At 44.6% G+C, this 25,367-nt stretch overlaps 1 protein-coding gene across 3 annotated transcripts; it reads left to right on the top strand.

Moving 5' to 3' along the window:
- On the top strand, positions 1 to 25,367 carry LOC129709745 (transcription factor GATA-4-like). Of its 3 annotated transcripts, none has more exons than XM_055656299.1 (6): positions 20 to 1,195; positions 12,161 to 12,327; positions 18,000 to 18,125; positions 21,409 to 21,519; positions 23,576 to 23,700; positions 24,711 to 25,367. In XM_055656299.1, exons 1-6 carry the CDS (start codon positions 700 to 702, stop codon positions 24,760 to 24,762), a joined length of 1,077 nt encoding a protein of 358 aa, XP_055512274.1. In that variant the 5' UTR covers positions 20 to 699; the 3' UTR covers positions 24,763 to 25,367. The 3 variants fall into 3 exon arrangements, with proteins under 3 accessions (XP_055512275.1, XP_055512274.1, XP_055512273.1); XM_055656298.1 differs by having other exon boundaries at positions 30 to 1,195; positions 21,409 to 21,496; XM_055656300.1 differs by lacking the exon at positions 24,711 to 25,367 and having other exon boundaries at positions 1 to 1,195; positions 21,409 to 21,581.

The following is a 25,367-nucleotide window of genomic DNA, read 5'->3' as shown; positions in this document are numbered from 1 at the left end:
AATTACAGCCCGATTTGGGCACTACTTTCTTCTAATCACGATTTTACTTGGAGGTTAGCTGGTTTTGTTTGCAAGTGGTTGATAACAAGTAGTAACATTCGCGAGCCTGTCCGTTACATGGGGTGCTTCCCAGCGTTGGCTTCACCCGGGACACTCGGGGCAAGGCGGTCGCTCTCGCACCTGCAATGCCGGAGACTGTGGCTGGTTGAAAACTCCGGGAAACTCAGAGCAGAAGAGAGCCCGCCCCGGAAAGTTGAATGCGGGCGGGGACTGGAAAGCCAGATTGACAGCGAGATGCGTTCATTGGGTGATGGGAGGTCCCATTGAAATCTCCCATGATTTGATTTCCATTTCCTTTCCATTTTTCCTTCGATCTCTGACCAGCTGATGAACTCTGCCTCTCGCTCTGTCACTCGCATCCTCTCTCAGTAGTTCTGTCAGTTACCCCCCCTCCCTCGGCGGATGTCAGTGGTCGGGATCTACACTCCGGCGTTGGGACGGACTGGGAGCCGCTGCGAGTTGGCATCAGTTGAGATCGCGAGGACTTTCCACTAAAGGACATCTATTTTGAGTTGGTGGGGGGTGAACGCTGAGTGCCGGGCCCCGTCTGTCCCGGGACATTCAGGCTGGTGGCACCGCTGAAGCCTCTCTCTCTGTGCGGGAGTACCCTCGGCTTGTCCCGGGACCCTGCCCTCGGAGATGTACCAGGGTCTGGCCAATCCCCCACCTTACACGACGCACCCTGACCCTGTCGGGGCTTTCCTCCACTCGGCCAGTTCTGCCGTCTATGTCCCGAGCTCCAGGATGAGCAGCGGGCTGTCGGGCTTCCCTTACCTGCAAGGCAGCTCCCCCCAGCAGGCCTGCCCAGTGTCCGCTCACCCATCCTGGGCTCAGGCGCAGGCTCAGGCGGCGAGCAGCGAACCTTCTTGCAGCCGCAACCCCGCTTCCTTCTCTTCCAGCCCGCCGATGTCCAGCGGTTCTCCCGCCTTCAGCAGCCCTCTCTCCATCTCCTCGGCAGCTGCCGCCGCCGCCGCCGCCGCCGTGCGGGACCAGGTCAGTATCAGCTGGACCCTCAGCGGCTCCTTCCCCAACCACTACCCGCAGTACCTGAGCTCGGAGGCGGCCGGCGCTTGGAGCCCGGCTCCCATGGACAATCCTGCCTTCAGTCTGATCCAGCATCGCAGGCACGGCGAAGGTAGGACCATGACTTGGTGCTTTGGGGAATGTGGGGTCATTTACTCCAATTAAAAAATAGAGGCAAGGAGGTGTTTGTTCGTGTCCTAAAATAACCGTACACCAATTTCCACTTGATCTGTTCGCCAGCGGATCACCGATGCCTACCAGCCCCTCTCCCCTAAAACCAGCTTTACATTTAACATATGTAGATTCAGGCAGGAGTGAGAATCAAGAAACGTATTTCTAATCCTTAAAATATCTGAACGTTGACATTTTAATTTGTGTTATGCACAGTCTACAATCTGGAAACGTGAAACTTACTATCACAATTGGAGAGTTGACTCTGTCTGTCTATCTGATGTACATTGGCGGTCCAACAGTGTTTCAGTTTTACAAGTTGGACTCAAATCATTAATTCAAACAACTCTAAAGAAATTATCTGTGACCGTAACAGTTTCTCAATTTAATTAACGAAAATGTCTTCAGTACAGACTGTAGCATTCTACCCATATTGTTTGGAAAACAAATGCGACACATTCTAATGATACAAACTATGTGACGAATTATTGTTATAAATATTTCTCCAGGCGTCAGTAAATCTGTGTTGATTACAAATTGTGCTCAAACAGATTAAATGCCGCGAATTCTATTAACTGGAATAGACCAGGGCGGCGCACAAGTTGTTGTTTTTCTAATACTATTGTAACAGCATTGATTATAAGAGGCGCAGGCGAGGCCTTGAAAAGATTTTATGCCTGTATTTATGCGTTGGAACCAATGATTCTGTTAGTTTAATTGAGAGACAGTGGAACTCTATTTTTTTAATAAATTCGCCGTCATATAATTTAAAGTGTAGATACTGAAGAAAAATCCCACAGTGTATAAATTCAGAATATCGGGTCTGTGTTTGTTCGGCTGCATGAACAAAGTAGATCACATGACAGCGAGAACATTCAGAAGAAAAATAGAACCCATCTTTAACGCACTTGTTACATTAGTTTGTAGCCCACGTATTATTGTGTGGCGCGTTCTGCTATTCTGGCAATCCTAGCTCGCTGTCTTTGGACGTGAAATTGATCAAACTGTTGCACTCAAATGGTAACTGATCAGTCTGTAACTGATCATGATTAGGGATTGAGAGCATTAATGTTCCTGATGATCCAGTGGCTGGATTCATAGTTAAAATCTCATCGTCCACCTTGCACATTCACGTGGGAATTAAATATTCCCCACCAGTACCCACTTGCACTTCAATTAAATATTAATTGAATGAATCTGTTGTCCCTTAAGTGTAGAACATGCCGAGAAACAGACCAGGTATCAACGAGAAGTTAATGACTTTAATTATATATGTTGATGCTATCTTAATAGACGATAAAATATTTGTTTTCTTAAGGAACCAATGCTATATATTCCAGCTAAAAGCAGTGCACTTCCCCTACAATTCCTTCCTGAATTTTTTGATTAGCGCTTTAAGGGTCGATTTCAAAGCTTGGCCGCAAATGTTTATTTTCGTTGAATTTGCGTCGAAGTTTTCACATTTCTCGCGTCGTGCCTGTATGTAGGCTTCAATGTAGTTCATTGTGACGGCTCTGCCCTGTTTCACGGGGAGATGTCAACTCGTTTTTACACACACTGCATAATAACCCAACGACCAGAGGAACCTACAGAGTGGGGTGGAAGTGCGGGTTCATTGGGAATGGGCTAGCATTCAACCCATTGAGGTTAATAAGCCCTCTGGCAGGTTTAAAATACACTCCACCAGGCCTCATTGGAGCTTGCAAACTTTCCTGATATCTTCGTTGCCTGGTTCTCTAGAAAAAGAGTAATAGTATGAACTTACTTGCATTGAGCTACCATTTACATCTGCCACCTTGTGGGCTATAGATTATTAAAAATACATAGGAGCAATGGAACCGGCGCTTCCAGGATCCAATCTTACACATAAGATGTAACCTTGTTTTTACGTGTTAGACGAACAAGGACAACCTACACTATCCACATACAGTGACATTACTGGAAGCAGTTTACAAGTATCCATCTGATGCCGTCTGCGGCTATCAGACAGCGGAAAGTAAGGGTGATCCAGCAGAACATTTCAGTCAGAGTTCTGCTCAGGCTTTGCAGGCCGGCCTGGAGCGGAGCCGCTGCTTAGTTTAAGGGGAGTAGATTTCCTTTGTTGCAACAGAATGATTCGGCTATGTGTGGGAGAGTTACAGGAAAAGGTGTTTGGCAGGAGCGGGACATGTTTAGTATCAGGAAGGGAATCATGGAAAGTTCTGTTTTTTTTAACTGAACTTGAAAGCTTTCGTTTGTTTAACTATAAAATCTCCTGAATGTCATTAAAAAAAAGCACAAGGCCCTTAGTTAGTTTAGTTTAGTTTATTGTCACGTGTACCGAGGTACAGTAAAATCGTTTTTGTTCGTAATAACGTATAATCATAATTATATGAATAATAATAATATAATAACAATAATAATAATAATAATGATAATAATAATAATCATAATAATCATAATAATAATAATCATCATCATCATCATCATCAACATCATCATCATCTTAGGTGATGCTTTCGGTATTTGAAGGGCAAATTGCAAGTGTCAAAACGCAGACATAAGATGCTGGAATCGTGAGTGAAAAAAAACACAACCTTCTGGAGGAACTCTGCGGGTCGCGCAGCATCTTTGGAGGGAAATTGGCAGGTGACCCTTCGGTCCATCTGAGGAAGGATCCCGGCACGAAATGTCGTCAGTCCTTCTCCCTCTGCAAATGCCACCGGGCCCGCTTAGTTCTTCCAGCAGTTTTTCTTTTGCTCGCTATACAGTGCGCCGGCCAACACACAAACAAAATTGAAATACATTTTCTAAGGTCCTTTTTAAATGTTCCTATCTAACATTTTCATCTGAATAAAGCAGCTGCTATGCTTTGTTTTAAATAGAATTTTCAAAAGATTAGTTAGCTTGGTTTGTAAAGAAAGTTTCCGCATTGTAACTGTGAGAATGAAATGGTGGCTCGCAAATTGGGCTTGAGATCCTTTGTCGAATGGTCAACGCTGATCGGCTTGGTGCTAAATATTCTCTTTGTAAAATGTCCTGTCTACAATGCGACTCGAGTCTAGATTTGCCTTAAAATGCAAACACAACATTGTAAATGTAATGCAAAATCAACAATGTTTGATTTCAATTGTAGTCGAGGTTCTACAGATAATTAAGGCACAACAGGTTGCAAACGGCCTGTTGTGCCTCGCACGGGGAATTGTTTTCGTCATAGATTAAAAATCTCACAAGTCAGGCCCATTGCAAAACCATCCAGGATCGAGCAGGTCATATCTGATCCTGCAGTACCATTCCCTAAACAATGCCCCAAGAACCTCCGTCTAATTCGAATCGGTGATCCCTTTGGACTTTGTAAAGGAACGGCGAAACTCATTTGTAAAATAAATGTGACGTGTTCTTTTACCCAAGAAAGGTTGATCCCCGCACCCCTCCCCACCCCACCCCGAATTCTTCCAGAGTATTTAGGGTTGAAGGGCTGGTGAAACGGATGTTGGTGTGAAAGCAACAGACAGGAACACCTGAAAATGAACGAAACGAACTTAATGGAAATCAACACTTTGGCATGGAGGGGGGGGGGGGGGGAGACAGATCGTTGCAGATTTGAGGAATTATCAAAACCCGCCAGCCTCAACATTCAGATGATACTGATACTATGCGATACATTGAATTTAGGATTTAGTTTCTATCTGGACGAGACAGGCCGCCCGTTGGTGGTGACATCCTTCAGCCCTCGGCGCCACTCGCCATAGGGGAGGGGAAACCTCCTCATTGCACAAAGATCACTGATTTGTTTTTGTACCGTGTTGTGGAACATTGGGTTGTGCTCGGGACGTACCGCAATGTCCCAGTACAGTCGGCAACCTTCACCCGCCTCGTTATTTTTACACACTTTGGGAGGAGCGGTGGGCGGGGAAGGGAGCTCGCTCAATTGCGAAATGGAGCTAGTTGCGTGGTTTCGACTGGATGTTTTTTTTTGCACCAGTCACCGCCATCCATTTCATTAACTTTCTAGCCTCTTTGCAATTAATTAGCTTCCTTTCCCCTTCAGCAGCCCGGAAGAGGCGATTTAGCTTGGGGAAATACATTGCAGACTGGATGCAAGGGAGCAGACGGACCGGGGGATGAAGGGTGTCAGACCAACAGTCCGACTGTCTCGGCCAGATATTAACTGACTCCTTCTCTAATCAGCTAAAATGGCGATATGAAATAGGGAGGGAAGGAAAGATTCAGCCAATTCGATTACAGAGTTGGAGTCTACTGCAATATACACAGATAGTATAGTTGGATAAACATCGATGAGAATTGGCAAATATCTTTGTGAGCGAGAGAGGGTCTGATTCATTCTGGTTTGTGGGTTGATTTGGCTTTTGTAAATTGTCCCTAGTATGTAGGATAGACCTAGTCTACGGGTGATCGCTGGTCGGCTCGGACTCGGTGGGCCGAAGGACCTGTTTCCAACGCTGTATCTCTAAAATTAGAAACTCTAAAACTAAATCTAGTTAACCAGGGGGTAATTAAATCCCCTGATCACGATTTGTAAAATACAGAGTGTCTGATGACGAGTGCGACAGTCCAGCGGCTTCCAAGCCTTACAGAAGAAGCGCCCCCTGATTAATGGTGGGGACAAAACGACCACATACCAATTTGACACTTTACGTCTTTCCCCATCATGGGAAAAGTGTCCCATTTTTATTATTACGTACTTCTTTGGGAAATAAAAGTCATTGTTTTCTGCTGAATTTCAATAAAACTTCTCTGTCTTTTTTTTAACATCCACTGCTAGCAATTCTTACAGAAATAGAAAATGTAAATGCATTCGAGAAGTCAAGCAGCATCTGTGGAATGAGAAACTGTTCACGTTTCTGGTCCGCGATGCTTTAACATAATTGATTTTCGCCTGCAATGGTTGAGCAGGCGGGGTGCCATCGGCCTGCACATTTATGTGAGGTTATGGAACTTGAGGCTTGGTTCGGGCCAGAAGATAACACGGCGCCCGAAGGGAGTGGAGGCAGGCGAGTTAATATTCCTCCCCCCTCATCCGCGTGAACACCGCAACCTCGATGGGAGAGGTTGAGGCAAACATGTGCATTTGGCAAAAACGGTCAACTCGGTTCAATCAAATCACCTGTAGTGTGAGCAAAGCAGACTCTAGTGAGAGTAGTTGAGATACCCTACCGGAGGGAGAGATTATTTGCCCCCCTTCCCCGGGAGATTCACTTCCTCTACGGTCTAATGGTCTGCGTAGGGACATCTTCAATTAAACACAAATTCAATGTCCCGGAGTACACAGCTACACGGACGATTCCGTGGATATGGATAGTGTTGCCACGTTTATAGTGAGGGTAGAATTGAAAATTATAGACCGTAACGAAAATGGTCTTGCCATCAAACAGTGAATAGCGGCGGGGATTGGATTAGCCGGCACTGAACAGTGAAGTCGATGATACCACCGCAAGTTTGGGAACATACTTTTCCCGCTCTGGACAGTAAAACATTACTCTTAGTAAAAAAAAGAATCGGAAAAAAATGTTCAATTGTTAAAGCGAAAAAGGAGCGTCGGAAAATGTTTTTTGAAGTAGATGAGACAAGAGAGGAGGTTACAACGGGGAAGGGTTCGGAGATCAACAGCGGGTGGAGGAGAGAAAGAGGCGCGAGCGGGGGGTGTCTGTTTAACACGAACTTTAGACTGGAAATCCCGATCACGGCACTCTTGTCCGATCCGTAATCCACATCACGAATGTATCCCACAAACTCACAGCTGCCGAGATATGGAAGTCAATCCGAGGCTTTATTGAAAGCCCGAATAATGTGCCGCGGCACATAAGCTGTTGAGAAAGCTGCAGAATTTCAGACGTAATTAAGATTTATTTTCCGATAGTCTGGAATTACATGGTGACTCCGCCGACAGCACAGAAGCGGTGAATATCTGGGCCGCTTTAAAAAGTACACATCTTGCCTTTCAAAGAACGATTCATGAGACCTGGGTCTTTCTCACAAAGAACCGGTGTAACCAAATATTCTTTGATCAGATCTTAACCAAAAACAAACGTTTTCTTTCCAATCAAATATAAATGTGCGTCGCTTCATCCACAAGCAGTGCCGGCGAAAAGACCCCGGCAACCCAAGCGGAATTTTAAAAAAAACATCCACTGAACATCGGTTTGCCTGCCCAGGTCAAATGTATCACCTCCCACTTCGCGAAAATAACGCGCGCATTTTAAAGTTAATAGCCGATCACTTTTGTATTTGGGCGAAGAAGGGTCTCGACCCGAAACGTCACCCATCCCGTCTCTCCAGAGATGCTGTCTGTCCCGCTGAATTACTGCTGCATTTTCTGTCTATATTTTGTATTTAATTCCCGCTGCCCAAATACTTCTGCCGCTCACCAACTTCCTCGACTCTGGTGTGAACCGCAGTAATGTTGGGCCGGCAAGCCTATCTTCCTTAATTATGTAATGTAATCGTTCTATCTCCTCAAATCTAATTCGTCTAACGTGATTATTTTTACAGCTTCTCAAACTAAATATTAAATATCACAGACACCGGCTGCTCTGCTTCCATTCGAAACAAAAAAAAAACGCTTTGTTTTGTTCAGGCCTTTGGAAGCAATTAGACTAACGTTACACAATAAGTAAAACACGACAAATGTCAGAGGCGGGTGTTCCCCGTGGAAAAAATCACACTTCACAAAAATGTCACCATCTCAGCGTTCCTTGCACCAAATTTTCTGATGCCGATTTTTCTCTCTCCTAATTTTCCCCGTCGTTGATGAAACATGATGGCAGTTAGATGAGAAATCTATTTCACAAGGCGATTTGTATCCATTTTTTGTACGATAGAATAACATTGGATATCCAGTGTTATCCTGCCATGCACAAAATGTGAGCGGTCACTCTCCCAACTACAGCAGAAATGCTAAATCCGCTTTCAATATATTTTTGTTTAAGAAGGAACTGCAGATGCTGGAATGTCGAAGGTACACAAAAATGCTGGAGAAACTCAGCGGGTGCAGCAGCATCTATGGAACGAAGGAAATAGGCAACGTTTCGGGCCGAAACCCTTCTTCAGATTCTTAAACATATTTTTCACAGTTTGCGAAATTACCAGGATGATTAAAATATCTGTGAAAGAGCACGAGGTTATATTGAAAACAGTTCTTGCATCGGGTGCTGAGCTAATAGATAGAGGGGAAAAAGCTGAAGTAACTCAGCAGGTCAGGCAGCTTCACTGGAGAAAAGGAATAGGTGACGTTTCGGGGCGAGACACTGACGGCAATGAAGTCACTTCAATGAGTGCGTGGAGTGGTTTTATGCAGCTCAGCTAGAATTACGTTAATCGGCTTCTGGAAACCCATTGTCAGATTGTGTCAGTCAGTGGTTTGGTGAGACAGTGTGGGGGGTGGAGGGGGGAGTGGGGCGATACACGGTGATCAAATAAGTAAAGGTTACTTGACGTCTGAACTGCCACCGAATCAACTTCGATCAAACTATTGATTTGGTCTGACTGGCACTTGAACCACAGTGACTGAGTACCGACGCTTGTAATAAATGGTTAGAGAAATTTCTCTTGCGAACTAACATTGAATTGGCTGCAGATTAGGACCTCCCCGTCAGTCCCCATCGCTAACCCCCCATGATTCCAAATCCAAAATCATTTCACGCATATTTTTGTAACAAAATATATTTTAGATAGGGGAGTCAGTTATTTCTTCTGGCTGTTATTTGTGGAAGTTGCACTGAGGTTCTGTGTAGAAACTGATTTCATTAATGATTCCACTTCCCCGACCGCTGTTGACTTGCTGCCAGTATACAAGTGATTGGATCCCCCAGTACTTGCATTTCATCTGTGACTGTGTAGAACATGTGGGAATGGAAGAGGGGGCAGGAGGGGGGGGGGGGGGGGCTAATTTGAGCTGACGACGGGTTAAATTGCAGAGTTTTTGAAAGCGCGGTCTGGGTCTGAAACCAAAATTTAGACCCGACGTGAAATGATTTCTTGTTGTTCTCAGCTGCGAGGTGAGGCTGATTACGAACAGTTTTCACTCATTTTCAGCTAAAAGTTAGTATAGCCCATAAGGCCTCCGACATTCAAAGCAGGAATGGTAACGTGGAACAGTATTGGAGTTGGACAAAAGGGTTGGGACAGCGGCGCAATTACTACATGTCGCCTTATGCCTAAACTGGCAATTATTGATCACTCACAAGAGGCGCTCAAAATAACTGACCGGTTCCAAACTGTGCCGTTTAACTTCAGACTGATGTAGACAGACGCTTGGTTAAGCTTACACACCCCAGCGGTATGAACATTGACTTATTTAACTTCAAGTAGCCCTTGCTTTCCCTATCTCACCATCACCTCCCTTTCCTAGTTCTCCCACCAGTCTTACTGTCTCCGACTACATTCTATCTGTTCCGCCCTCTCCCCTGACATCTGTCTGAAGAAGGGTCTCGACCAGAAACGTCACTCATTCCTTCTCTCCAGAGATGCTGCCTGTCCCGCTGAGTTACTCCAGCATTTTGTGTCTGCCAAGATGAGTAAGATTATCTGCGGAAGTTTCGATTCCTCTGGCTTCGGAGACATTTTAGATGCCGGCCCAAATTTGACGTTACAATGGAAGAGATAAAGGGTTCAGGCTCCACTAACTGCACTGAATGTGAATCTAATCCAACGTGTAGTTCTGAAACTGTGAGCCGGAACGCAATAGCGTGATTCATCCTTTCCTTCTCAATTGAGTCCATTGTCGCTTTAAGGGAATCCCACATTCAGCCTTTGTCTTCAAAGCAGAGATACAGACCCATCAAGCCACTAAATCCTGGACACAATAAAGGTCTTCAAATTCATAACACGTTATCATGTTGACGATATGAAGGGCCGGCAAATCTTCCAGGGAAATTGTTTATGCATTAAATTCAAGTTATGTTTCATTATGTTCCCTAAAAGGCTGCAAAGTTTTCAAGGTCACCAGACCATACATTTACTGCGAATATTACACCGGGTCTTCCTATGTTTTGTTTTCTGAAAACATCTTGGGAAGGCCGAATCCACTGTCGCCAGTTCTCTATTCTCCCCACTTCCTGGCTCCTCTCTGAAACTGAACCAGACCGTTCACTATCTTAATCTCCTGCTTGACCGCGTTGAGGTTCTGATGGAGACACAATAGACGACAGTGGCTGGAATCTTGAGCAAAAAAAACAAACTGCTGGAGGAACTCAGCGAGACCCGAAACGTCGTCCGTCCATTGCCTGCCCAGCTGAATTGCTGCAGCAGTTTGTTATTCTTCCTTGAGTTCCTGATTCTTACCTCCCCCGCTGCTAAAGACGCCTGTATGAACATCTGTGGCATTACACTGCTGAAAGCCTATCCACTCCCTCCGACACTCCCGCGCCTGAAAATTCCAATACAATCGGTGGGCCTTGCTTGTTCTACTCTGTGTAACCTTGGAGGCACAACAAGCGGTGCTCGATCACTAACTGCGATCAAATACCATTGACCACCGTCCACATCAGCTACTCTCAAAAGCTACACCACATTTCGAAAATCAACTTTTTTTTCAGATACCTTCTTTAACTCGACCTTCCCTAAATCTTCCATCTCCTCTGGCTTCATAACCCTCTGAGATATTTGCTCCTCGAGTTCTAGTGGCTCCGCCGATTGGCTGCTTTCAGTGAACCAAGGACGTAACGTCAAATTTGGGTTGGTTTTAGAAATGTCCCCGAAGTTAAAGGAACTGAAATTCCCGCAAAGGAATCCCCTCCATGCCACCTCACCTTTCTACATAGAAACATAGAAACATAGAAACATAGAAAATAGGTGCAGGAGCAGGCCACTCGGCCCTTCGAGCCTGCACCGCCATTCAATATGATCATGGCTGATCATCCAACTCAGTATCCAGTACCTGCCTTCCCTCCATACCCCCTGATCCCTTTAGCCACAAGGGCCACATCTAACTCCCTCTTAAATATAGCCAATGAACTGGCCTCAACTACCTTCCGTGGCAGAGAATTCCAGAGATTCACCACTCTCTGTGTGAAAAATGTTTTCCTCATCTCGGTCCTAAAAAAATTCCCCCTTATCCTTAAACTGTGACCCCTTGTTCTGGACTTCCCCAACATCGGGAACAATCTTCCTGCATCTAGCCTGTCCAACCCCTTAAGAATTTTGTAAGTCACTATAAGATGCCCCCTCAATCTTCTAAATTCTAGCGAGTTAAGACGCATCAGAATCAATGGTTACCAAACCATTGACTATTGTTTTTCGCAGCACGTGTGTGCCTGGGCGTCAGTTTATTTCTCCCGAAAACTTTTATACAAAGATCATTGAAATGTTTTTTACTCTAGATGTTTACAACATGGCCCAAAAGCTCAGCTCACCTCACATCTGGAACACGTTTAAAATTCAGCCTGGCATCACCCTAGATTCCCCCACCCTGTCAGGCCGCTCCGGGATCATTGCTTGCTGATTAAAGCAAAGTTCGCTGGGGATTTACGCTTGTGAACGGACTTTTACAATTATCATTTACGCTCAGGGACAGGAACTGCGGCTGGCATTTCTGTAACATCTTTAGTGACAGCTCCCTTGCTGAATGCAAGAGTAGTTCCTCGCTGCCATTTTTCCATCAGCAACATGTACGCACACAATTAAATCTCATTAGAAACGAGAACGAGAAGTAGTGATGGACTACTCAGCCCATCCCGGCTGTTCCATCATTTAGTGATATATTTGATCTAATCGCCATTTCCAACACGTTTCATGTCTAAAATCCATCGATGCTTGGTTGCGGGTATGGCCAACCTACATCCACAATCCAATCCCGCTGGTGTAGAGCGATAGATAGACTTTAGTACTTGTCATTTTATAGCGTTGATTTATATTTCTTCTGTCAGTGTGCTGACTTGGAATCACTTGGAATCTTCTTTCTACCTAGAGCTACTTGATGATGTCCTTGAAGGCCGGGAGTGCGTGAATTGTGGTGCTATGTCAACTCCACTGTGGCGGAGAGATGGAACTGGTCATTATCTGTGCAATGCCTGTGGACTCTATAACAGAATTAACGGGATTAACCGGCCCCTTATCAAACCTCTCAAACGACTGGTAAGATACAGGAGACGCGTGCAGCGGAGCGGATATAGGGGGTGAGGTTAATGCGCTGTTGAAAGAAACAAAGTGTTCTATTTTATTGAAACAATCAGAAACCCGACCAATAATCTCAAAGCCGTCAATAAATGGGCCCCGCACCTCCATCAAGGTGATCATTCAGCATGAGAAGAAGTTCTTCACGATGACTAGGAATTTTGTTTTCAATATTTGTGCTCACTACACGTAAAGGCTTTGTGTTCATCAAGATAAAAAGCTTTAGGGGAAATATATAATATGTTTCTTGTTTTTAAACGAGTAAACATAAATTATTGAACGTGCTTTAAGGAAGACAATGTAACATGTGTATATTAATACTCCTCATTAATTCAACCATACCTATTTTATTTTTGTTGACTGGTTTTACTGCTTTGATAACCTTGGCAATTACTGGTTTTAAGATATCCTGATTATTTTTTTAAGACGATTTTTTTAAATTATTTACAATTCCCCAACATAACATTGACAGAGACCCGGGTTTGACCCTGACTTCGGGTGCTGTCTGTGTGAAGTTTACACGTTCTCCCTGTGGCCGCGTGGGTGTCCTCCGGATGCTCCGGTTTCCTCCTACATCCCAAAGACTTGCAGATTTGTAGGTTAATTTGCCTCTGTAAATTACCTCGAGGTGTAGGGAATGGACGTGAAAGTGGGATAACACGGAACTACATATTAATGTGTAAACGAGCGATCAATGGTCGGCGTGGATTCGGCGGACCAAAGGGCCCGTTTCCATGTTGTATTTCTAAAACTAAAAACTAACAAAATTGGGCTTTGGAAATCGCAATCTATGTGACTATTGTCTGTTCACAGGGGGAAAACAATGCGGTAAAATAAAATTTAATCTCTTCATTATGAAAAGTTTTCAAGGTCCCCAGGTCATACATTTACTGCAAATATCACACCGAGTCTTCCTATGTTTTTACTTTCATCCCTGGCCTGTGTGTACTTCATATATTTTTATACCCCGTGGCATGGATAGAATGGATATGGAGAGGATATTTCCACGAGTGGAGAGTCTAAGACCAGAGGCCATAGCTTCAGAATTAAACGACGTCCCATCAGGCAGGAGAAGAGGAATTTACTTTAGTCCAAGAGTGGTGAATCCCTGGAATTCATTAACACGGGAGGCTATGTAGGCCAAGTACATTGATATTTTTAAAGGCAGAGATAGATAGATTTTTGATTAGTACGGGTGTCAGGGGTTCTGGCGAGAAGGCAGGAGAATGGGGTTAGAGGGAAAGGTAGATCAGCTATGGTTGAATGGCGGAATGGACTTGATGGGCCAAATGGCCTAATGCTGCTTCTATCAGTTATGAACATGAAGTTCCTTCTGCGGACACGTTCCCTGATCTAGTATTGCAAGCACGACTGTAGCCGATTGGAATCGAATCATTGTTCATTCATATCACACTAAGTTGATACAAGGTGGGATTCGTTGCTTTGAATTGATAAGACTTTACTAAAACAATTTGAGCTGGAAATGGTTATAAGCAGGAATACAACACATTCCAAGGGAAGGCAATACAGACTCACCAGCATGGCTATCCATCCATTGAGTTCGTAACGGATATGTAACCTTACTTCGAATGTCCCGTGTTATACTCATTCCTTCTATCAATCCCATGGATTAGAGAGGTAGAGGTGGGGCAAAGCCTGGCGAATTACACGTACATATAGGTGAGGAGGGTGTGATTGACAAATTAATACAGCGAGTCATAGAGGCTAGCGGCGAAAAGAAGAAAAGTGGTATTAGAAAATAAAAGATGGGGAGTGTGTTGTAACGCCCGAGGAAGCGATATCGGTAAATATTTCTCTTGGGCAGATAGACACAAAATGCTGGAGTAACTCATCAGGACAGGCAGCATTTGTGGAAATAATGAATGGGTGACGTTTCGGGTGGAGATTATTTCTCTCCAGAGATACTGCCTGACCCGTTGAGTTACTCCAGCATTTTTTTAATCTATCTTCAGTTCCTTCAGCAGTCCCTTCCTACACATTCCTCTTGGGCAGTATACTCCTCATATTCCGTTTGGGTGGCGTACAGCCTAACGGTATGAACATTGGATTCTCCAATGCAAGTAAGGCCCCCGCTCTCTCTTTCCCCCAAACCGATTCCCACACTCATCTCCCACCAGCCCAATCACCCTGTACCTTTCCCATCCCCCGTACGCTCATTCCCCATCCCGAGTCGCATATTTCCCTTCTATTCACCATCTCTCCCTCCCCATCCCCTTCCACCCGTATCCCACCTTCCGACTTCACACGTCACTTCTCTTCTTTCTTTATCTGACACCCTGTTGGCGTTTGACCCAGAGCTTGAGTTCTTCCAGCAATTTATTTTTTTGCTGCAAACACTTTCATCCAATGTTAGCTATCGTTTGCAAATCCTCCCGTGGACTCTACAACGGAGTGAAATGATGCAACCTGCAGTTGCCCCATACATTACCGGCACTTGGTCATTTACCAACAGAAGATGTTGCAGTAACTGTGCTACAATGCACTGGCTTTTCCTACATGTCCCAAGACACAATTTAGCCTCGCGATCATGTTCTGACATTTATGGACGATCTATATCACCACTGCAGCTACCGCCCATGGCCCCCAGCCCACATCTATTGAATTAGTTTCCTCACATTCTTCCCCAATTACATTTAAAACATTTAACCAAAATAAATGTGTTTCTTACATTGCGACCATTCGCATCCTCAAAAGATCGAATATTCAATGCAACGTTAAACTAGAAACATGTATTGGTATATGTTCTGCACGGGGTTCCCCTTAAACAGCATGAGCAACTAGTTTATTTCTTCCCATTTTAATGCCGTGGGGAACGTAATGGTGCACATGACGTGGTTAGCAACATTTAAACCAAGCCACGTCAAGCCAATACGACGCCTGGTTTTAAGTATAAAGTCAAAACGTTCCCAATAGAAAGGTAGAATACAATAGTTTCTATTCGGAGTTGCCTAGTTGTAAAATAATAATTATCTTATTGTGACAGGCAAATATAAACCTTCATTCGATAATTATAACGTAACTAATTCCCATAGACGAGGCTCTAGGTGGTTGTTGCCATTCAGAAGGCAGGTTCGTGTAGCATTATCTGTTTCATGGCCGTGAAGAACAAAACAGACTGTGTGGTTTGCACGTTCTCCCTGTGGGGTTCCTCCGGGTACCCCGGTTTCCTCCCACATCCCAAAGATGGGCGGGTCTGTAGGTTAATTGGCCTCTGTAAATTGCCCCCTAGTGGATGAGAAAGTGTGATAAGTTAAAACTCGTGTGACACGTGATCGATGGTCGGCGTGGGCCGTAGGGCCGAAGGGCCTGTTTCCATGCTGCATCTTTCCATCACTTCAATCGTTCAAACCAGTAACAGTGACGTGAGAACTGTTCGACCTCCTTGTGTTTGAGAGCGCTACAACAGGTTCATACTGGGGCTTCCACGAAGCTATTTTTGCAGAAGAAACGCTGCTTCATTGAGTGCCACGTATCTATAATAATATTTTGCGTAATTTGTGAGATAATTATTCTTATTTACGCTTTCCCACATATCTACAGCGCTCATTATTAAATACTCGTGAGAAGATAATTATTCTCACGGTGTCCTATCGGAATTCAATCTTGCCCTGACGGCAATGGGGGGAGGGAGCTACAAACACCGAAGACTTTACTGCAGTTAATAGATGAAAATAGTAAAACGAAGGTTTCGCTGAGTTACTGAAGGGAATTCGGTTTAATCCTCAGCTACACCCCAGATAATTAAATATAATTTAGATATACCTTGAGCCCATGATGCACACTTCGTTGTGAATTAATAATACTATCAAAACAATTAATATTGTGATCAGGTTCACCAGAGACGTGTATTTTAAACAAGTAACTGTTAATGTTTAAGGTCCCAAATCCATCCATTAATCAGCAAAACGATAAGGGCGGCAGGAATTTCATTCACATGTTGAAATGTTTTTTTTTAGCCTCTGGTTTATCAACCGGGGTAGCTGTTACGATAATAGTGTCTGTGAAATGTAATCTGGGGGCTTACTTGGACCATTCCCTCCCCAGTGTGTGCTCAGTGTGATGTATGTTTGTTAATGTGGCACTAGTGGTACAATATACACATGTCCGTTACCCCGCTCATAAGATGAAGATTAAAACGACATCCCAGTGTTTGTTTTATTGTTACTCTCTCAGCGCTCGCTGGCAGAATGGGATCCGGAACCCAGATCAAATATGTGCTCAGAAATGATCCTTGGCCAGTCCTTCTAAACGGAAAACAAGCTATTTGGTCAATTATTGACGAATTGTCAGTCCAGCTTGGAGATATCGTGGCCACCTGTCCACACTTAGACAGGTTAATCCGCGCTTTCAATGCACGCTCCTGACATTTAAAATATGTAAATCAGGCAGAGGGGGACTTCCCACTTTGACCCTGCTCTTTGCGACGTGAAAGCATTTTATTTATTAACGCCGTGATTATCAGACAGCGCTAGGAATGGTCCTGACCTCGGTATCCATTTTCAAACCTAGACGGTAAACCCCCTAAAGAGAATATTGGCTTCCTGGTCCACATTTCTGCTTCTCTCGCCGGTGCCGTTACCCTGACATTATTGTGGGATAACGACAAAGTTATGATTCGCTAAGCCGGGGGGGGGAGGGCAGATTGGGGGAAAGCAGAAGCAAGCCGGATCTGGTACCGCAGTTCGCCGAGGATATCCAATCTGTTGGGGGAACTGTACATATGAGGTGAAAGGCAAGCAAAGGCAAAAAGCAGTCCCTCTCCATCAAGGTGGAATATGGAACTGATTGATGTTTAATGTGAAAATAAACAGGCGAGAAACAGACATAGATGCAAATGTGTTTCAATGACTGCGCTTACACATTCCTTCCCAGTAGGGCCAGACTTTTCCCCATCCTTTTCCAAGAATAAGCGCGCCTTCGCCAAAGAGAACACAACTGTGTTCTTTCACATCTTTGCCTTGCAAGTCTTGATCGGACAGCTGGCAAATTCGGAACTGCAAATATAAAAGAAGCACTTGGCAGACGGAACGACATCCCAACGGGTTTCTGCTTCTGAATTCACGCGTAGGTCAATTATATTAGCCAGTCATCTGCAGTAACTCATTAATATTATTGTTGTCTCAGACCACCTTGGGATAACAGAGCTGTCCCCACAGTCCGCGATATAACAGTGCACGCCCATTGTGGGGTCAACTATTCAAAGGTGCATAACTAACAAAGGCCACTGTGTATTATTAAAGTCTAACAGCTAGTCTTAATAGCCTTTACTTATTAAGCAACAGTCAATATTAAAGTATGTTGTCTTGACTGTCAGATAGGCTAAATGATTTACGGATGAGACCAAAGGTCCAACCTGTCATTGTTCTGTCAATAAGTTGGATACAATTAAAATGATTCTTGAACTAAGGCAATCTGTGGTGCTAAAGGTTATTGGAAACCAGGGAGCCATTGGCAAAGGTGTTTCTTCGATTCCTAGAAAGTCTTGCGTAATAGTAAATTCCAAGTATCTAATGTGGAGTTTGATAATAAATAACCATCGTCATCTAGGAAGTTGAGATTTATTGCAAAGTGGCTGTTGTTCGTGGGCAGTAACACCGTCTTTTTTCTGTTAGTCTGCATCTCGGAGAGAGGGACTCTCATGCTCCAACTGTCACACCGCTACCACCACCCTGTGGCGGCGCAATGCGGAGGGAGAACCCGTGTGCAACGCCTGCGGGCTCTACATGAAACTCCACGGGGTGAGTAGACTATAAAAAGCAGAGCGCCGTTCGCAAGCGCGTCCTCGCTAAAGAATCCTCGCTACATCCAACACACGTAATAAACTCACCGCTGGGAAACTCCAGCTTTTTGTGTCTATCTTCGGCTTAAAACAGCATCTGCAGTTCCATCCTGCACATACACCCACAGAGTTAAGGCTGCTTCTCCTGTAAATGTTAACTTAATTTGGATTTCGGCTGGGAACAAACCTTTAGGTATTTAAAATTCTGCGTAATTTGTGAATAAAATTATGGAATTCAAACGAGGCTTTTGCCGCAAGAATCAGCATTTTTCTTATTGCTCCTGTTCCCAAAATGGAGCTTCTATTTTTAATTACTGTTTGGTTTACAACTGTGTTTAATGGAAAGACGGAACCAATACACATATAAAATATTCAGTAATGAACCATCACATATAAAATATTCTGTTTGCTCAGTAATGTGTCAGTTCTAAGGTCGAGTACGTGGATCATCTTAAAATCATTGTCATGCGAACTGTCAAAGCGCGACACAATGGCGCAGCCGCTGCCACACAGCGCCAGAGATCCGGGTTCGATCCTGACCTTGGGTGCTGTCTGTGCGGAGTTTGCACGTTATCCTTGTGACCGCGTGAGTTTCCTCCGGGTGCTCCGGTTTCCTCCCACGTTCCAAAGACTTGTGGGGTTGTAGATTAATTGGCCTATGTAAATTGACCTAGTGTGCAGGGATTGGATGAGAAAATGGGATAACAAACAATTGGTATGAACGGGTGATCGGCGTAGACTCGACGATCTTTCAATCAATCAAAAAATCGAACAAATGGATACAAAGTGCTAGAGTAACTCAGCTGGTCAGACATCATCTCCAGAGAACATGTTCCTTCTCATAGAACATAGAAAACGTAGAAAAATAGGTTCAGGAGTAGGCCATTCGGCCCATCGAGCCAGCACCGCCATTTAATATGATCATGGCTGATCATCTAAAATCTGTACCCCGTTCCTGCTTTTTCCTCATATCCCTTGATTCCTTTAGCCATAAGAGCTAAATAACTCTCTCTTGAAAACATCCGGTGAATTGGCCTCCACTGCCTTCTGGGTCAGAAAACCGATTCACAACTCTCTGGTGAAGAAGTTTTTCCTCATCTCAGTCCTAAATGGCCTACCCATTATTCTTGAACTGTGACCCCCTGGTTCTGGACTCCCCCAATACCGGGAATATATTTGTTTGTATCTAGCCTGTCCAATCCTTTAAGAAATTTACGTTTCCATGAGAAACCCTCTCATCTTTCTAAATTCCAGTGAATACAAGCCCAGTCGACCCATTCTTTCATCATATGTCAGTCCCACCATCCCGGGAATTAACCTCGTGAACACTCCCTCAAAAACACGAATGTCCTTCCTCAAATTAGGAGACCAAAATTGCACACAATACTCCAGGTGCGGTCTCACTAGGGCCCAGTACAATTGCAGTAGGACCTCCATGCTCCTAAACTCAAAACTTCTTGCAATGAAGGCCAATTAGCTTTCTTCGCTGCCTGCTGTACCTGCATGCTTCAGTGACTGATGTACAAGCACACGCATGTCTCGTTGTACCTCCCCTTTTCCTAATCTGACACCATTCAGATAATAATCGACCTTCCTGTACTTGTCACCAAAATGGATAACCTCACATATATCCACATTATACTGCATCTGCCATGCTTCTGCCCACTCATCCACTTATCCAAGTCACCCTGTAGCCTCAAAGCATCCTCATCGCAGCTCACGCTGTAACCCAGCATTGTGTCATCCGCGATCTTGGAGATGTCACATTTAATTCCCTCGTCTAAATCGCTAATATATTTTGTAAATAACCGGGGTCCTAGCACTGAGCCTTGCGGCACCCCATTAGTCACTGCCTGCAATTCTGAAAAGGACCCGTTAATTCTTACTCGTTGCTGCCTGTCTGCCAACCAGTTCTCTATCCATGTCAATACCCTACCTCCATTACCATGTGCTCTAATTTTGCACACTAATCTCTTGTGTGGGACCTTGTCAAATGCTTTTTAAAATCCAGATACACCACATCCACTGAATGTCCCTGATCCATTCTACTTGCTGTATCCTAAAAAAAATCCAGATGATTAGTCAAGCATGATTGCCCCTTCATAAATCCATGCTGACTTTGACCGATCCTCTCACTGCTTTTCCAAATGGGTTGCTATAACATATTTAACAATCGACTCAAGCTTCTACCGATGTAAGGCTATAGCTGGTTTGTAATTCCCCGTTTTCTCTCTGCCTCCTTTCTTAAAAAGGGGGTTACCTGAGATGCTGCCTGCCCGCTGAGTTACTCCCGCAGTATATGTCCCTTTGTGTAAACCAGTATCCGCAGTTCATTTGTTTCTAAAAATGTGATCAGTCTAATTATCAGGCCCGAGCCGGCAAGTCGTCGGCTGAAATGCCACAACTTCAACAGGTCCGCAGGCTGGAAGCCCAGCGAGCGACTGTGGGACCAATGTGCCGCCGCTTCTTTGAGTGAGAACTGAAACACTGTTCCATCGGGTCGGCATTTAAACGATCCCAAGGCACTATTCCGAAACATAAAGAGCAGAAACGTTATCCACGGTGTGTTAGGTATAGTTTATCAATCAACATCGATTCAACAGCAAATTATCCGATCGCCCGAGCGTGATACGCAAAAATCACCTGCCTCGTTTACTGAAACTGAAACCGCCCGTGAAAATTAAAATGAAAAGAAAGGTATCATTGGTTGTAAACCACAACAAATGCAAGGTTCATTTTTGTTTTGTTAAAGATCTCGTCCTGATCTGAAAATAAAGATATATAAGTGGGCTCCACTTGACAAAGCCCGTGACTCCTGAGACTGGGGCCCCATGCACATATCATATGCGCAGCACTCTCGTTTCTTAAATAAATATGTGGTCCTATTTTAGCTCAGAGTGTTATCCCACACACCACCTCCTAATTTAAAGACAATCGAGAGGCGATTGCGAGTGAGCAATGGGCTGATTTAAATGCCAACATTTTGTTTCTGAATGAATCCAGGGTATTACAGTTACACTCTGATGCCTGATATGATTTTGGAATTCAAATCAAATCTGCGCCGTCCTGCTTTATATTTCAAAAGTGATAATACAGAGAACAGTTGGGATGGAGTACAGAGCAGTTAATGCACAAAACGAGGCCATTTCTGCCCACCATCCCCGTGTTCTCCACCCCCATTATATTCATACAATTATTTGCTTGGCCACTTCACTGAATCTTCGCTTCGCTTCGCCTACTAGATACCGCGACCTTTAGCAATGAAGAAAGAAGGGATCCAGACACGGAAGCGGAAACCAAAGAATGTGAACAAGGACGCATCTTCCGCTGGTAAGCGACAGTCGGCAGGACTGGTAACTTTCCTCTGACAATCTTTCAGTATTTTTGCCAGGATAGTCCGAGCCAAGGATCTTTGGTACGAGCATTGGGAAGGGGCAGTGGAATAATGACACGCTGAGTTACTCCAGCACTCTGTGTCTTTTTATGTATTAACCAGTATCTGCAGTTCTTTATTTCTCCATCAACGCAGGTCCTGAGAACAAATGCAAAATTCACATCGCTTTATAAATGATAGGACATTTTAAACAATAATTTAGAGACAGTTTGTGGGAAATGCAAGTGCTGGCACAGATTGTTAAAGGATCCACATCCGAAGGACTATTTGTTGGAAACGGGTTAGTACTTCTCTACGTAGCTCAACTCAGTTGGTTCAGACTGGCCAATCGACACTATTCCGTCTGAGAGACGCCGCCGCCGAGAAGATAGGTCTGCAGAAGGGTCTCGACTCGAAACGTCACCCATTCCTTCTCTCCAGATGCTGCCTGTCCCGCTGAGTTACATCTGCATTTTGTGTCTTTCTTCTGATTGAAGGAATTTGCATTGGCTCACACTTTTTGTCATTGAAGTTCGGCGGTGTGCTGCTGGAAGATGAGCGCCAGCCTGGAAGATTTGGTGGACAGCTGTGGGCGAGGGTAGGATTAGTGGGTTCCGGGCAGGGTGGATTTGGTGGGCTTGCAGTTGTCGAGGGGCAGGATTGCAGTCGAGGGAAGAGGAGGTGGGGAAAGGAAGCATAGGTTTACCTGTCACGGTGGTATATCGGTAGTATCGCTGATTGCGGTTCATAGTGATTGGAAGAGGCTCGCTGGTTGAGGGATGCTACGAGGTTCTGTGTTCAGAGGGGTGACCAGTGGTGAAATGCAGCCAACGATTGTACGGTGGGGCAAGGAGATTGGGCCCGGGGCGAAAATGGTGGGTGAGCTCCATAAATGAGACGGATACTTATTATCCCCCGCCCCCTTAAAGGGGTTCCATTTGCATCGATTTCCCGTCAGCTGTCCGTGCCTGCTCAGACTTTGCTCATGCACTCAAAGATTTTCCTGGAGTTGTGAGCATTTGGTGTGGCGGGGTGGCGAGGTGACGCAGCAGTAAGTCCAGGATCGAAGCCAGAGTCCCGGGTTCGATGCTGATCCGGGTGCAGTGTGACCGCGTAGATTTTCTCCGGGTGCTCCGGTTTCCCCCCCACACTTCAAAGACGTCCAGATTTAGGGCTGAAGATGTCCTGGTTGTGTTGCTCCTAGCCCTGGCCATCCGCGAGTCGCGAGTCTGCCCGAGCCGGCTGCCTGCCCCTTTTCCCGGGTTACGCCTGGGTTACGCCTAAGATCTTCGCTAGAGAGGAGCTAGCGCTGTCCACGGGCGCCCTGAGGGATATGCGGGACCGATGGGCACCGCGGGGGGTGGAATGTGTCGTCAATAAAGATGGGGAAATAGTGGTTTCATATTTAAGAATATTTGTCTATTTTGTATTGTGGTGGTGGGTTTGGTTGTATCTTTGTGTATATCTCTGTAAATAGTTGATTAAAATTATGTTTGGTAAAAAAATACTTCAGATTTGTAGGTTATTGTAGCATTATATGTTTCATAGTCATGTAGATAAAACAGTGCTGAATGGTATTTGTACCTTCTCCCTGTGAGTTTCCTGCTTCCTCCCGCACTCCAAAGCCATGCAGATTTGTAGGTTAATTGGCCTCGGTAAAAAATTGTAAATTGTTCTTAGGAAAGTTGCTAGTGTCCGGTGATCGCTGGTAGACATGGACAGTGGCAAGAAGAGTTTGTTTCCGTGCTGTAGTCTAAAGTAAAATGTAAAGTCATTCCTTCTGCCCATGTTTACTGCGGGCGGTGCAGCAGTGGTAAGCGTGTATGCTGGCGGGTGTCTTTGCATTGGCGCTTCGATACAGGGAGGTCCGGAATGAAACTAACACCCCGAGCCACCTGCATGAAGTCCACCCATTTTCAATTATGTTTCATTTTGCAGTGAAAACGATCACACGCGTCCCAATATGTGATGCTGCTACCCGCTCTGCATTTTGTTTGAATTGACACCAACCCGATGTCTCTATTTTTGTCCTTCAGCGCCCTTTTCCAGTTTGCCATCCACACCTATTAGCACTTCTGCGGGTGCATTGGAACTTATCACACCAAAGACCGAGCCAGGCCTTTACTCATCTGCATGCAGAGTTCAGAGAGTTAGCACCCAGGTAAGTCCGGGAAGCGGGGAGAATTTCAAGGGGCCAATGGTACTTTATTGTCACGTTTACCTAAATACAATGACATTCTTTTGTCGTTTGCAAACAGTTCAGTGATAATCCTAATAAATTGATAAGTAATAGGAGCAGAATTAGGCCACCCGGCCCATCAATTCTACTCTGCCATTCAGTCATGGCTGATTTATTTTTTCCCTATCAACCCAATTCTCCTCCCTTCTCCCTATAACCCGTGACACCAATACTAAGTAAGAATCTGTCAATCTCCGCCTTAAGAATATCCATTGACTTGGCATCCACAGCCGTCTGTGGCAATGAATTCACCACCCTCTGACTAAAGAAGTAATGCTAGGTTAGGCACAATCATATTAAGTGTAAGATTGCAAGACGGTAGGCCACACTGAGTCATCTTGGGTTCTGAGAAAGGCGACTCCGATATTTTCTTTTGAAGTGTAAAGAAACAAAGTGGTCCAAGAGATTAATAGGTAGAAATTCTAATTGTGCTCTACTAATTTCCCCTGTGATTTAGTACCACCATAACTCTGTCCCAACATCTTGGACTGGGTTGATGTTGGTATTGCAGCGAGCCACCTACTCTATGAGTCAGAGTTTCCACCTGTCTGGGACAGGAGGCAGTATGTGGTGCACATGAATGGGACCCCAGAGCTTAGCGGGGTTAAAGATCCGGATCAACAGACAATTAACCGGACAGGAAGGTAAATCTGAGCATGAGAAGGATTTAGATAACACGAAGGTCCAGTAATCTTCTTGGAACTTGAAGGAATCTTTCCTGGTCCTCACCAATTGCAAGAAATGCAGTCAAACTGTGCCAAACTTCTTCTTGCTAGCTTCTTTCTTCCAGGCTGCAAGCTTACACTAAATTACTTTGTAAACTGTGCTAAATGTTAATATTTAACCATTCCAACATGACAATACTAACATAAATAGCACACCCAATGTTGCTAATGTTCCATGTCAACATGTCCTCTGCTCTTTATTTCCAGGACACATTCGGGCCAGGTGGCAACAGTCTTCGCTTCAGCATTCCAACTTTGAAACTGTCAAACTCAAGTGAACCTAGCACCAGTAGAGAATCCAAGGGGGGCAAATCCTACCCCTTCGGAAGCATGGAGCTGGTCTGACGCCAAACAGACCGCCACCACAATCTACACGAATGCTAGTTTCATTAATGGAGTTTGCAACGGAGATACATTTTATCTGAATGAAAACTGGAAATGACGAAGAGGATACAAGAATGCCAAGAAGAGAAATCAAATGGAATGCTGGGTCATATCATCTTATAATTTAAAAAGAGTGAGTGTTGCAGAAATGATGTCTTATTGCCAAGGTTTAACACCACCTAAATTCTCTGTAGGTGACCTTGGTGCATTCTGATCCAACATTGTTTGTAATTAAGTGCCTTATTTTGGACCACCATTTGCTGTATGTCTCTAACTTTCCACTTGAAATGGATATATTTGGAGTGTGCTCCCTGGACCGTTGCACATGTGGAATAGTTTGAACAGACTTTGCCTCTGGTAAAAATACATTTGCATTTCATCGAGGAATTATTTTTTTCGTAGTGTAAGTAGTTCTTGTTCTATTATGGATGGTTCAAGCTAATAATAAAATACAACTTAATAAATTCTGATTGTCTCTTG

This window comes from Leucoraja erinacea, chromosome 26, assembly GCF_028641065.1.
Source record: "Leucoraja erinacea ecotype New England chromosome 26, Leri_hhj_1, whole genome shotgun sequence".
Classification (NCBI taxonomy): domain Eukaryota; kingdom Metazoa; phylum Chordata; class Chondrichthyes; order Rajiformes; family Rajidae; genus Leucoraja; species Leucoraja erinaceus.
The sequence above is the reverse complement of the archived record's forward strand: the minus strand, read 5'-3'. Positions and strand labels throughout refer to the sequence as shown.

Bases quoted from the DNA above. Each gene is read 5' to 3' on its own strand.
- LOC129709745 (XM_055656298.1), top strand. From the start codon at position 700: ATGTACCAGGGTCTGGCCAATCCCCCACCTTACACGACGCACCCTGAC. The intron at 12,328-17,999 runs GTAAGATACAGG...TTTTTCTGTTAG, and splicing joins TCAAACCTCTCAAACGACTG to TCTGCATCTCGGAGAGAGGG. The intron at 23,701-24,710 runs GTAAGTCCGGGA...CTTTATTTCCAG, and splicing joins TTCAGAGAGTTAGCACCCAG to GACACATTCGGGCCAGGTGG.